This window comes from Lupinus angustifolius, chromosome LG13 (genome assembly GCF_001865875.1).
Source record: "Lupinus angustifolius cultivar Tanjil chromosome LG13, LupAngTanjil_v1.0, whole genome shotgun sequence".
Lineage (NCBI taxonomy): Eukaryota > Viridiplantae > Streptophyta > Magnoliopsida > Fabales > Fabaceae > Lupinus > Lupinus angustifolius.
Window position 1 is genome coordinate 17,054,693 of NC_032021.1, and position 13,033 is coordinate 17,067,725.

Here is a 13,033-nt window from a genome sequence, read left to right on the forward strand (position 1 = left end):
ATGCAGAGGTAGTCAGTGTAATAAAAGTATAAAAACTAGGAGAGGTTTGTGTAAGTGTAGAAAAGTGATGAGTGATTTGTGTAATTTCATTAAAACTCAGGAAGTGTAAGTGTAATTTACTCAAACATTAATTATAACTAATGTCAAAGTGTAAATTTCACTCTCTAATAATCATTATAAATCACTATACCAAATTTACTAAATGACCCCATAAATAAAATATGTCAAATTATTAGATTGTCCATTTTTTTATTTCATTGACCCAAACAATTTATATATAAATAGTAGATTTATTAAATGGTGTGGATTTTTTATGAAGTATACCCAATTTAAATAGAGTTTAAAATTTATGCGCTGACAATGTAAAGTTTTTTACACTGTCAGCATATTATCCATCATTGATTTGTATTACTTTTGTTTGAGAGTCAATAGTGGTTAATAAACCAATGGTAAATGATTGACTAACAATACAAAAACATTTACACTGTCGCAGTATATACCTATTAAATCCATTTAAATATTAATATCTTTGAGTTTTAATATTTGAAGAGAAACAAATCAATGTTTACACTTGCAATATAAACATAACTCTAGAATGATTACAGAGCGAATTATGCAAACGCACGGGTGATATACTGCTAGTAACCAAAGGTATTGCTTATGTTTTTTTTTTTTGCATAAGTCACTCAGTATTTCTTCTATTGAAGTCAAATTAGTATAGTACAAAGATATAAAATAATTAAAATCAAGCAATTTGAAATGATAAAATTGAATTACATAACCAATAGTATTATGTTGAATCTTATTATTAATGATTATATTATTATAAAGATAAAGTTGATGTGCCATTTTTTCAAGGATCTTGAGGATGTTTTCATTTAAATTAAAAATATCTTTGTTTTTAATATTGCACAAGTTTGCATTCTAAAAATTAATTAAATTATGTTTCATTTTAAACTGATTTCATTATGTTTTATAATACAGATTTGGTATACTTGTACATTCTAGAAGTATATGGATTTGTTTTAAATGATTATTGGTATATTTGTAGAATGAAAGCTTCTTAATCCTTATCTTTGTTTTAAATGATTATGGAGTGACCTATTACAATTTATTCTTTAAAAAAAGATACTATCATATTTTAATTTTTTTTGACATTAAAAGAGCACAAGGGGTGCCCAAATATTGAAATGAAAACCGATATTGTTCCTTTTATTACAACATTGATTTGTAAAAATATCATTGTAAAGATTATTATTGATTCCTTAATATTAGGCAATATTCATTATGAATACAATATTATTATCTTATTATGGTCTACTTTAAAAGTTTACATATATAAATATGTATATCTCACTTATCATATTAAAAAATATTTTCAAAACTATAGAATAATATAATTGCAATAATAAAAGTAAAAAAATGAAAAATGTCAATTCAATATTATATTGAAATAAAAAATGTTACTATTCCTTTTATCAAAACATTGATTTATGAAAGTTCATTATTATATGGATTATTATCAATTCCATAATTTTAGGCAATGCTTATTATAGATACAATATTATCATCTTATCTTATATTATATTGATGATGTTTATATATATAAACATGTATATCTAATTTATAATATTAAAAATGTATTTTCAAAAGCATAGAACAATATAGTTAGAATAATAAAAAAATGGAAAATGTCAATTCAGTAATCAAAGGGAATTTCTTCAATGAGGATTATTAATTATTTGTGACAGTATGATTTATATGAATTATTATTGATTCCTTAATTTTAGGCAATCTTATTATGGATACAATATTATTATCTTATGCTCTATTTTGAAAATTTAGATATATAAACATGTATATCTAATTTATCATGTTAAAAAAGATATTTTCAAAACCATAAAGTAATATAGTTACAATAAAAAATTAAAAAATAGAAACGCCAATTAAGTAATTAAATGGAATTCTTACAAACTTTTATGAAGAATATCATGAATGGGGATTTGTTCATTAGTGATTTTGCACTGTTTTTAGAAAGGTGAGAAACTAAAATGTATTGAAGCTCTTTCGTTCTAACGTTTATGTAGTTTACTAACATTAAAAATACAAAAAATTAAAAAAAAGTCAATTGATTGATGATCAAAGGAATAATGACATGTAGAGAAAATGGAAAATGAGTTTAATTTCCTCAACAGAGGAGTGAAGAAAGTGTACAGAGAAAGAAAAATAGGGAGGGTTTAGAAAGTGACCTACTTGTGTTTTAAGGGAATAGAAAAAATCATAAGATCATACGTGTAAAGTTAATCGATTGATGATTAAAAGAAGGATGATATGAAAAGGAAAATAAGATTGAGAAATGGAGTTTAGAAAGTGAATTTGAGAAGATGAAATGACTTTTGAAAAAAAAATACTATATATCAAATTCACCTGTCAAAGTGTGGAAGTATATATTTATGTAATAATATCAACCGAACTTTAGAATGATTAGAGAGGAACCTATAAGAATGCAAGAATATACAACTAGTAATTAAAGGTATTACTTATATTTGTTGCACAGGTCATTCCATACATATTTCCTCTATTAAAGCCAAGTTAGTACAATATAAAAAATAAAATAATTCAGATAGAACAATTTCAAATGATAAAAGTGAATGACATAACAAATATTTTTATGTTGAATCTCATTATTAATAATAATTATATTATTAAAGATAAAATTGATATTTCTTAAATAATTTTGTGGATATTATTGCCATTTAAATTGAAAATATCTTTGTTTTTTATATTGCACGGGTTTGCATTCTAAAATTAATTAAATTATATTTTAATCTAGAATGATGTTCATTATGTTTTATAATATTAATTTGGTGTACCCGTGCATTCTAGTAGCATACTGCCGAAATTCAAATATGTTAATCATTATCTTTATTTTTAATGATTATGAAGAGACTCGTTATCATTTATTCCTTAAAAATCGTTATTGTCATATTATATTGAATGAAAATTGTTACTATTAATTTTATCATAACATTGATTTGTGAAAGTGTGATTATTATTACTAATTCCTTAATTTTCGGCAATGCTGATTATAGGTATAATATTATTATCTTATGGTCTATTTTGAAAGTTTACATATATAAACATGTATATCTAATTTATCATATTAAAAATATATTTTCAAAACCATAAAATAATATAGTTGCAATAATAAAAATAAAAAAATGGAAAATTCCAATTTAGTATTATAAAACTGTTACTATTGCTTTTATCACAATATTGATTGTGAAAGTATGATTGTATGAATTATAACTAATTCCTTAATTTTAAGAATGTTCATTTATGCTTTATTTCAAAAATTTGCATATATAAACTTGTATATCTAATTTAACATATTAAAAAGATGTTTTTACAACCATAAAATAATATAGTTGCATAATAATAAAAAATGGATTACAATCGATTTCTTAATTTTAAGCAATGTTCATAATGAATACAATATTATCATCTTATGCTATATTTTGAAAGTTTACACATATATATATAAACATTAATATCTAATTTAACATATTAAAAGTTATATTTTCAAAATCTTAGAATAATATAGTTGCAATAATAATAAAAAGGAAATCACCAATTAAGTAATAAATGGAATTCTAACAAAATTTTAGGAAGAATATCTTAAATAAGGATTTGCTCCTTCGGAATTTTGCACAAATTTCTCAGAAAGGTGAGCAACTAACATTAATATATGTCATTTATATATTGAAGCTTTTCCATTTTAACGTTTATGTAGTTGACTAACATTAGAAATACTCATAAAATTCAAAAAAAAAAAATTAATTGATTGATGATCATAAGGAAGATGTAAAGTAGAGAAAAAGAAAAATGAGTTTGATTTTTCATTGAAAGAATGAAGATAGTGTAAAGAGAAAGAAAAAGAGAGTTTAAAAAATGACTTACACGTACTTATCGGAACTAATGAACAAAAAAAATCGAAGATCATACTCTTGAAGTTAATCAATAGATGATTGAATGAAGGATGATATGTAGAGAAAAAGGAAAATGAGTTTTATTTTCCCATTGGAGAGTAAAAAAGTGTGTAGAGATAGAAAAAGAGGAAGAGAGTTTAGAAAGTAACTTATATGTGATTAATAGAATGGAAAATATAGATGATCATATTCACAAAATTAATTGATTGATGATTTGAATGAAGATACGCAGAAAAAAAAAGAAAATGAGTTTGATTTTTTCATTGAAAGAGTGAATAAAATGTACAGAGAAAAAAAGTTTAAAAAGTAACTTGCATGTGCTTAATGGAACAGAAAAATAAACAAATTATACATGTAAGGTTAATCAGTGATGATCAAAAGAATGATGACATGCAGAGAAAAAAGGAAACGAGATTGAGAAAGAGAAAGAGAGTTTAGAGAGTGATTTTTGAGAAGAAGATGGGAAGTGACTTTTGACATAAATACTCTCTTTCAAATTTACGTGTCAAAATTTGAAAGCGTTTATTTTTGCAATAACAAGAAGTTGTCTATTTTATAATGAGATAGTAGCAGATATTGTATTGTAATTTAGCAAAAATGTTTCTAAATAATTTTTTGTGAAACTATATAAATCATCTCTCATTTTTGTACCTACATAGATCTCGTATATAAGTATGTTACATTGACTACCTTACATGATAAATAAATATAATATTTTAAGTAAAATGAGTGTAATTAAGCTAAACTCTAAAGAAAGCTAGTATAATTTACTATGTAAACTATGACAAGAGTTACATATTACTCAAGATTTCAGGGACTTCTGATTACTAGTCTGCTTCCACAATCAAGAGTTGTACTATGAACATCTTAAAAAAAGCAACTTAGTCCACAATTCAACCCATCATTATCATAATTTATATTTGGAGAAATTATACTAATGGCTTGTGTGTATGCTAATGTAACGTTTTGTTGCCCTCGTCATTGATTCCTTACTAGCATGCTCTTATGTAAGATGTGCCAACACACCAACTTTGCTACTCCTATTTTTTATAAGCAAATTTAGTAAGGAGAGTTCTAGAGATACTCAACCTATAAACATAAGATAATTACATGAGATCAAGTTAGCATATATGTTATTGCTATTGTTTGATTGGTGGAATAAATTTACTTTTTAAGGCTTACCACTAAGCATATACATTAAGCTTAACTAGTACATCTTAGAACCTCTAACATATTATCCTAATTTTTAGATGATAGATGTTTTAAAAAACAATTATGGTAAAAAAGTAATTAAAAACTAAGGCATAAGAATACTTATATATGTCTCCTCCAATGTACATTTTGGTTAATTCTCATTAGGGGTGATTTAGGGGTAAAAAAATTATTTCTATTCAATCTAGTTCTTTTAGATAAATGAAGATGGAGATTGCTAGGTGAGAGAGATTCTGTTTGGGTGAAAGTTTTACAATCTAGATACGAGGTTGGGTTCTTTAGGGGTGGCGGGGCTAGTGAACACGAGTGTTTCAAGAGGGGGTTTTCATGATGAAGAGATCTAGGCAATCTTAATAATAATAAGGAAAGTGTCAGTAGTGGGTGGTTGGTTGATGGTTCTCGTAGGAGCTTAGGTTCTGAAAGAGATGTTAAGATTTGGGCAGATTTATGGGTTGGAGGACCTTCTTAAAAACTTATTTGCTAGATTGTTTCAGGTGACTCTTGACAAAGATGCAACAATCAGTTCTTTGGGGAATGGAGAAATAGTGTATGATTCTGGAAGTTCACATGGAGACAAAGTTTGTTCCTTTGGGAGCAAGAGGAGTACGAGGATCTCATAAATATACTTGGAAATTCCGTACCATATCAAGATGTCACTGATGGATGGATTTGGATCTATGACAAAGGAGATCAATATTATGTTCGAAATGCATATCATGTGTTGTCTCATGAAGATAGAAAATGTAACAATGTGGATTTCAAAAAGTGTGGGAAAGTAATATCCCACCAAAGATGAAATGTTTAGCGTGGACAATTTTCTTTGGTGGAGTTCCAACAAAGTTGTACCTAACTTAAAGGGGAGTCTTAAGAGTACATGTCTCGTCATGTTGTGCTCTATTTAGGGAGGAGGAGGAAGCAATAAACCACCCGTTTTCACTTATTCGGAATCTTATCATGTTTGGCAAAGCCTCTACTCTCGGTTTGGTCTTATCTCAACTTTGTATAGTGATATTAACGTAAACTTATTTCTTCATGTGAATATGACTTGGATGGAGAACAAGAGTAAACAAAGGTAGTTATCCTTTTGGTTCATTATTGTATGAGTTATTTGGCATGTGAGGAATAAGATTACCTTTGAGAATTCCTAGTTCCATCTTATTGAAGTAATGAAACTTACCCTTTTACATTCTTGGAATATACTCGATGCTCATTTTAATAACTTCAACTACACATATATGGAATGCGTGATGCACCCATCTAATTATATGTTTGCTTGTTAACTATTGAGATTTGTATTTAGGAGAATAACTTCTTCTCCTTGTTAATAAATTTCATTCTTGATAAAAGAAAGGGCAAAATGATAATTTAAAAACTGAAAAAAGAAATTATTACCAAACAAATTATTTACATTTAAGGTATGTCTGCGAGATGAGTTTTGGAGGGAGAGAAAAAAAAATACAAGACTTGAAAGCTATAAAATAACTCCTAAGATGAATCCAAATTTTTTTTATTTTTTTCCCTTCTAAAACTCAATTCGTAATCAATAAGGAATCATTAACCTTACCACTACAATCCCTTTCCAATCCGTACCAATTTATACATAAATACTTCTTATATAGGAAAACGGGTTTGGTAATATATATATTTATAATATATAATATAAGGATTCATTTTTCATGCATGTGTACAAGCGTAACGAACCACAAATATATGTAGAAAATAATATTTATAAACTTATTTTACAAATTCATAAGAAATTAGGAAAATATCGAAATGCGAAACTTCGTGGAAGTTGCCTCCCATTACTTCGTATATGTGCTATATATATATAAATCTAGTAATCTCTAACTCATGACACATAAACAAGTGCAACTGTAACACTAAATTGTCACTTTTTTGTAGTTTTCTCTATCAATATCATATCACATATATATCTTCATTGCCTTTGTGAGAAAATGGGTTCAAACCAACAACATTTGCAAGAGCCATGGATGTTGGAGAATGGTGGAAACAACATAAAAGGGTTGAGCAAAGAAACAAGACATGGTCGCACAGCACATAACATGTCATCATCTTCATTGAGAAAGAAGTCTAGTTTAACTCTTGTGACAAAGATTCGTTGTGGTTTGCTAAGAAACTTGGTTGCTAACTTTCAAGAAGTTATTCTTGGTACCAAGCTTTCCATTTTGTTCCCTGCAATTCCTGTTGCAATCTTTGCTCAATGCTATGGCCTTGGAAGGGTGAGTATACATAAATTCTTACAAACTGTATAATTTAAAAGTTCTAAATTGTGTTCATATATATGTATATAAGAGGGTACGGTGAAGTTGATACAATAATAAAATTGTTGCTTAGTGATTATAAGGTTACGAGTTCAAACTTTGGACACAGTTTTTCTGCTTCTAAAGATAAGGCTGTTATGTACATCTATACGAGACCTCGTGAACTGGACTACCCTTTTATATATATAATGAATTTGCACCTATTTTTATGATGATTATGACTAATCACTTTTATTGTGTACAGCCCTGGATTTTTGCATTGAGCTTACTAGGGCTAACCCCACTTGCTGAACGTGTCAGCTTCCTCACAGAGTAAGGAACCCTCATGAAGTTGTTGCAACCTTTGTTTATCTTTGCATAATTAATACCAAAAGTTTTTTTATTATTATTTTATCTTGGGTTGATTTCTGATTCTTTTTTTTTTATTTGTTCTGGTGGTGATTATTTCTCCAAATATTGCAGACAAGTTGCTTTTTACACCGGTCCCACAGGTATATCCACTATATCAATTGGAACATAAAATTATCATCAAAGTTTGGTCATAATTTCCTTTCACTAGGTTTTGGTCATGACACTGCACCAATCACATGCATGTCCTAATTAAACCCTTCTAACCATAGTACAAAATTCTACAAAAATTTATGTAATTATGCTTTTGACATCCAAATACCATAGGGTAAATTTTGGTTTTGGAGACAGAATTGGTTGCATTAATAACTAAAGTATTAAAATGTTACTACAAATTGTTAAGATTACAATTGATTATTATTACCATGTCATTGAAGCTAATAGTTTTATATATATATATATATTGTGATATATAGTGGGAGGACTTCTGAATGCAACATGTGGGAATGTTACTGAACTCATAATAGCAATATTTGCCCTTACTAGTGGCCAAGTTGCTGTGGTTAAGTATTCTCTCTTAGGTTCCATCCTTTCAAACCTTCTACTAGTTCTTGGAACCTCTCTATTTTGTGGTGGCATTGCAAACATTGGAGTTGAACAAAAATATGACAGAGTAAGACCCTAAAATCTATTCAAAAACTTCATCTATTAACTTAATATTCTTCTATATATATTGAAATGGTGACTAATTCTAAGCATCAAATTTTCAGAGACAAGCAGATGTAAACTCACTTATGCTACTATTAGCATTGTTGTGCCATTTGCTTCCACTTCTTTTTGGATATAGTGGAGCACCAATCTCACTCACCAAAGATTCATCATTGCATTTTTCAAGAGCTTCTAGCATTGTCATGTTGATTGCATATTTTGTTTACCTTATTTTTCAACTCTTTACACACAGGGAGTTATTTGAGGCTGAAGAGGTATATATATATATAAATATATATGTTTCATAGAATTATGGAATACTGAAATTGATTATTATATCTTATAGTAAGTTAATAACATTATTATGTATATTGTTTCAGGATGATGAAAGTGGTGAGAATGGCTCAGAAGAACAAGCTGTGATTGGATGCTGGAGTGCAGTTTCTTGGCTGATTGGGATGACTCTAATCATTGCTTTCTTGTCTGAATTTGTGGTGGCAACAATTGAGGTAATAATTGCCTTTAATTTTTTTTATAAAATATCATACCATTAATATTTACGACACTAGAAAATGATATATCTTCCTAATAAATCGTTCTACAAATTTTCTTACTTAGCATAATAAAGTGAGTAATACTTTATCAGGAGAGATTTATTTACTCCAAGAGTAAGTTTTTTAAATTTACTTCAAATCCTAGCCATCAATTATAGGAAAATCCAATAGTTTTAATTAGATGTCCATAAAATTGATGGCTATGATAAGAAGAAAAACTTACTTTTAGAGTAAGTGAATCCCCACTCATATTTTATTTATTGATGATTGGTTTACAAGTGAAATGTCATTTTCTTATAAGAATGTCGATTACTTTAAGAAGTTAATAAGTTTTGTACAATAAATTTAGAAGAGTTTATTTTAGTAAGTTTCCCAAGCTTTAAAGAGCTAATAGAAACATTATGAGCTAAGTTCACAAGCATATTCTCATAGTTTGTTATCATAACTACAAATAAACTTATTATAAGCTTGTAATAAACAAAATATTAAATGCATTGAATTCTATTTTCACTAACATAATATATTGATAACAAAAATCACAATGTTGTTAACAGGAAGCATCAGATTCATGGGGTTTATCTGTCAGTTTCCTTAGCATAATCTTGCTACCAATAGTTGGCAATGCAGCTGAACATGCAGGAGCAATCATTTTTGCTTTCAAGAATAAGCTGGTGAGAATTTCAATAATGTTATATATTCCACTCGTCGCTTCGGTTTTGTTGTGTTTTGACTTTTTCGGGTGAGATTTATAGTTAAGGCTCTTTATAGACCCCGTTTTTTTTTACTTATTTTCTATATTGATTTTGTTTACACCGTTATCTATTTCTATTAATAAAATATTTTACTTTATAAATTTTTTAATATAAATTCATAAAATAATATTTTTTAATAATTGAGACTAAAGTAATGTGATGATTGCAGGACATAACATTAGGTGTTGCATTGGGTTCATCAACTCAAATTGCCATGTTTGTGGTAAGAAACTCAGCTTCAAAATATAAAAGAATATTTTTATTAATTTATCTTCTTCTTTTTTTGTGATTAATGAAACCTTATGCAATTAAAATATATAGGTTCCTCTATGTGTGATAGTTGCATGGATAGCAGGTGTGGAAATGGACCTAAACTTGAACCTCTTAGAAACAGGTTCACTTGCTTTGGCAATAATAGCCACAAGCTTCACTTTGCAGGTATAGTTAAAATAATCTCAACAATGAATATTATAGTCCAAAATTACAATTTTGCCAAAATAATATCATGGTTTAATTTTGTGGGTCTCAACAATTATGGTCATATCAATCATATTTTTATTTTATTTTCAATTTTCATAATTATTATAAATACAATGTAACTATTATAACCGTAGTCGCAATTTAAAACCGTATTTCGTCTATGAATGAAATATAAATCTTGATAAATTTATGCTCTTATTTATAGGATGGTACTTCTCACTACATGAAAGGCTTTATTCTCCTACTTTGCTACATTGTTATTGGAGCTTGCTTCTTTGTACAAAGATCACCTCTTAGTAAGTATAATATATAAATTAAAATTGTTCTATGGTTAATAAATAGCCAAAGTATATACCAACCTTATAAATTCTTAATTTGTGATTGATATCTAAAATGTGATATTCTCTTTTTCCCAGACCAAGTTGATATAATCACTCTTAAATCAACAACTGATGCAGTTTTAAGTGCTTAATTGGTAAGTTCATATTATATAATTTTTTGTGTATAAATAAGAATTATGGAGCTGAATACATATACTAAAATGATACTAATTGTTGTTGTTTTTATTGCAGGATTTTGTCTATTTTGGTCCCTCACAAGCAAATTCAATGGATTGATTATGGGTTCATTTCAATCATTTTGTGATTTATAGACAAAAGATGAAAAAGTTTGGAGTAGCTTTGCAAGTAATTTAATTGCAAGCTATGGTATAGTGAGTCCAAGATTTTGGGCCAAATGTGTGTTATGTCACAAAGTTGTAGCCCAGTGTTATTGGGCTCAAGGGGTTGTTTTTTATTGTCTATTTAAATAATTATTGAATAAGTGAAAATCATTCTTGTAAGTTTGAGTTTGTATTAGCAAGAATTTATTTTGCACATGAAGTGATTATCTTAAGTCTCTTTTTCTTAAGTTTACATTTGGTTCTTTATTTTTATTTTATTTTTAAGTTTATTTTGGATACCAATTTTGAAATTTTAGGTGAAGATTAGATTAATAGGTAATGAATTAGAAGGAGATAATCGGTTTAGGTATAAAAAAAAACCTAAATTTTGATAAAAATGTCCCCGAAAAAATAACAAGAGTAACCAAAATTTTCACATTATTTATGTAGAAATTGACAAGAGTAACCAAAATTTTCACAACATTTAATGAATTGGTCATAAAAACTAAATTTGGACAAAACATTTGTAGAAATTGACAAGAGTGACCAAAATTTTCATATCATTTAATGAATTGATCATAAAAACCTAAAGTGCGATTCTACAATCTTTTCTATAATATAAGATACTTCAACTTTCTCTCTAATTCGTTTATTTCTAATCCTATCTAGATAAGCATAATACTAGTTTAACTTAAGTTGATTTCTGAAGTCATCCATCCAAAAAGATCTAGTGTAAGATAACATAGAGCGGGTTACATTATCTTATTTCTACTTATCCCTAACTAGCTCGCATGAGGAAACAAGTTCATCAATAGTCTGAAAATGAAATTGCATAGCTTATTAATATTGAAATGCATGTGGCATTTTAAGCTCAAATAAGTTTGTGGAATGATTATTGTTGTTGTTGAGTTTGTATTCATTGTTTGGTTGCTGAAAGTGCATGATTAATGATATATTAGAATAATAAAATGTTAATATAAAAAAGATGAAAACTATTTTTTATATTTTTAATATTTCAAAGATAGTAGAGTTTTTGTATTACTCCTTCAAACAATAAACAATGAGGAAATTACAATCATAAAATGTAGGAGCTCAATTTAAAATTCAGATCAATATTGCATTTAAGGTTCAAGTCCAAGACTAATATTATCTTAAGTCTAGGCATAATGACTTCCAAGTAGGTGATTATCTTATCAATAAATTTAGTCATTAACCACATATATATTAATTACTTTCTATATTTATTTAGTTATAACAATTACATATACAAAGAGTAGGTATATGTCACTTTTAATAAGTAAAGGCACCATGTGTTGTCCTTGCACCATGCACTGATAAAGCTGATAAACTTAGGACCAACTTGCATCTATTGGGTTGCATTGTGCACTCATGTCTAGAAATGGGTAAACATTTCATATCTCATTCTTTTGTGTCACTTCATGTGCTAAAAAATATAATTGATTAAAAAATATTTATTAATTATAATTTTAACTTCAATAAAAAATTTTAACCAATTAAAAGTATAGTATATAAAGTAATATAAAAGTGGGACAAGTGATACATTTTATAAATAAGCATACTTAAATGTGTTTCTCATGTTTAGAAATATGGTCCCAACCCTTAAATAAACATACTTTTTAAGTAGCATTGAAAGAAGACAATCTATTTCCTCTTTTATTTGTCATAGCTCTATAAATTAGAGCAAAATATTTCAAATATTTCTTATTTAACCTCATAAAATAAAAGATGTGAATTTCTTCCAAAACTCCTAGAGAGTTTTCTTTTCCCAAAGTTTAAATTGTTTTCCTTTTTTATATTGGAAGACACAAGCATATAAAAAATTATTTTACTTTAGATATGTTGCCTCATGGAAGTATTTTTAAGGTATGAGTGGTTCTATTATTTATTTGTTTTGATGACATAAAATATACAATATGCTTGAACTTCTTTTTCTAGTAGAAATGTTATCTAGAGGACTAGAATTTAAAATTTTCTTAAGGAGAATCAATATTGAAACACTTTTGGTATCTTGCCTATAAATATTGAA

General features: G+C 27.4%; 1 protein-coding gene across 3 annotated transcripts; it reads left to right on the forward strand.

The window, feature by feature from the left end:
• LOC109325343 (vacuolar cation/proton exchanger 3-like) lies at positions 7,058 to 11,223 on the forward strand. Of its 3 annotated transcripts, XR_002105123.1 has the most exons (13): positions 7,058 to 7,441; positions 7,728 to 7,795; positions 7,946 to 7,974; positions 8,308 to 8,504; positions 8,602 to 8,814; positions 8,920 to 9,048; positions 9,648 to 9,764; positions 10,015 to 10,068; positions 10,167 to 10,283; positions 10,531 to 10,621; positions 10,742 to 10,800; positions 10,898 to 10,966; positions 11,012 to 11,223. XR_002105123.1 is itself a non-coding variant. In XM_019557641.1 (12 exons), exons 1-11 carry the CDS (start codon positions 7,157 to 7,159, stop codon positions 10,795 to 10,797), a joined length of 1,356 nt encoding a protein of 451 aa, XP_019413186.1. In that variant the 5' UTR covers positions 7,058 to 7,156; the 3' UTR covers positions 10,798 to 10,800; positions 10,898 to 11,223. The 3 variants fall into 3 exon arrangements, 2 of the variants coding, with proteins under 2 accessions (XP_019413186.1, XP_019413187.1); XM_019557641.1 differs by having other exon boundaries at positions 10,898 to 11,223; XM_019557642.1 differs by having other exon boundaries at positions 10,742 to 10,796; positions 10,894 to 11,223.

Bases quoted from the DNA above. Each gene is read 5' to 3' on its own strand.
- LOC109325343 (XM_019557641.1), top strand. From the start codon at position 7,157: ATGGGTTCAAACCAACAACATTTGCAAGAGCCATGGATGTTGGAGAAT. The intron at 7,975-8,307 runs GTATATCCACTA...TGTGATATATAG, and splicing joins TTTTTACACCGGTCCCACAG to TGGGAGGACTTCTGAATGCA. The intron at 10,069-10,166 runs GTAAGAAACTCA...TAAAATATATAG, and splicing joins CTCAAATTGCCATGTTTGTG to GTTCCTCTATGTGTGATAGT.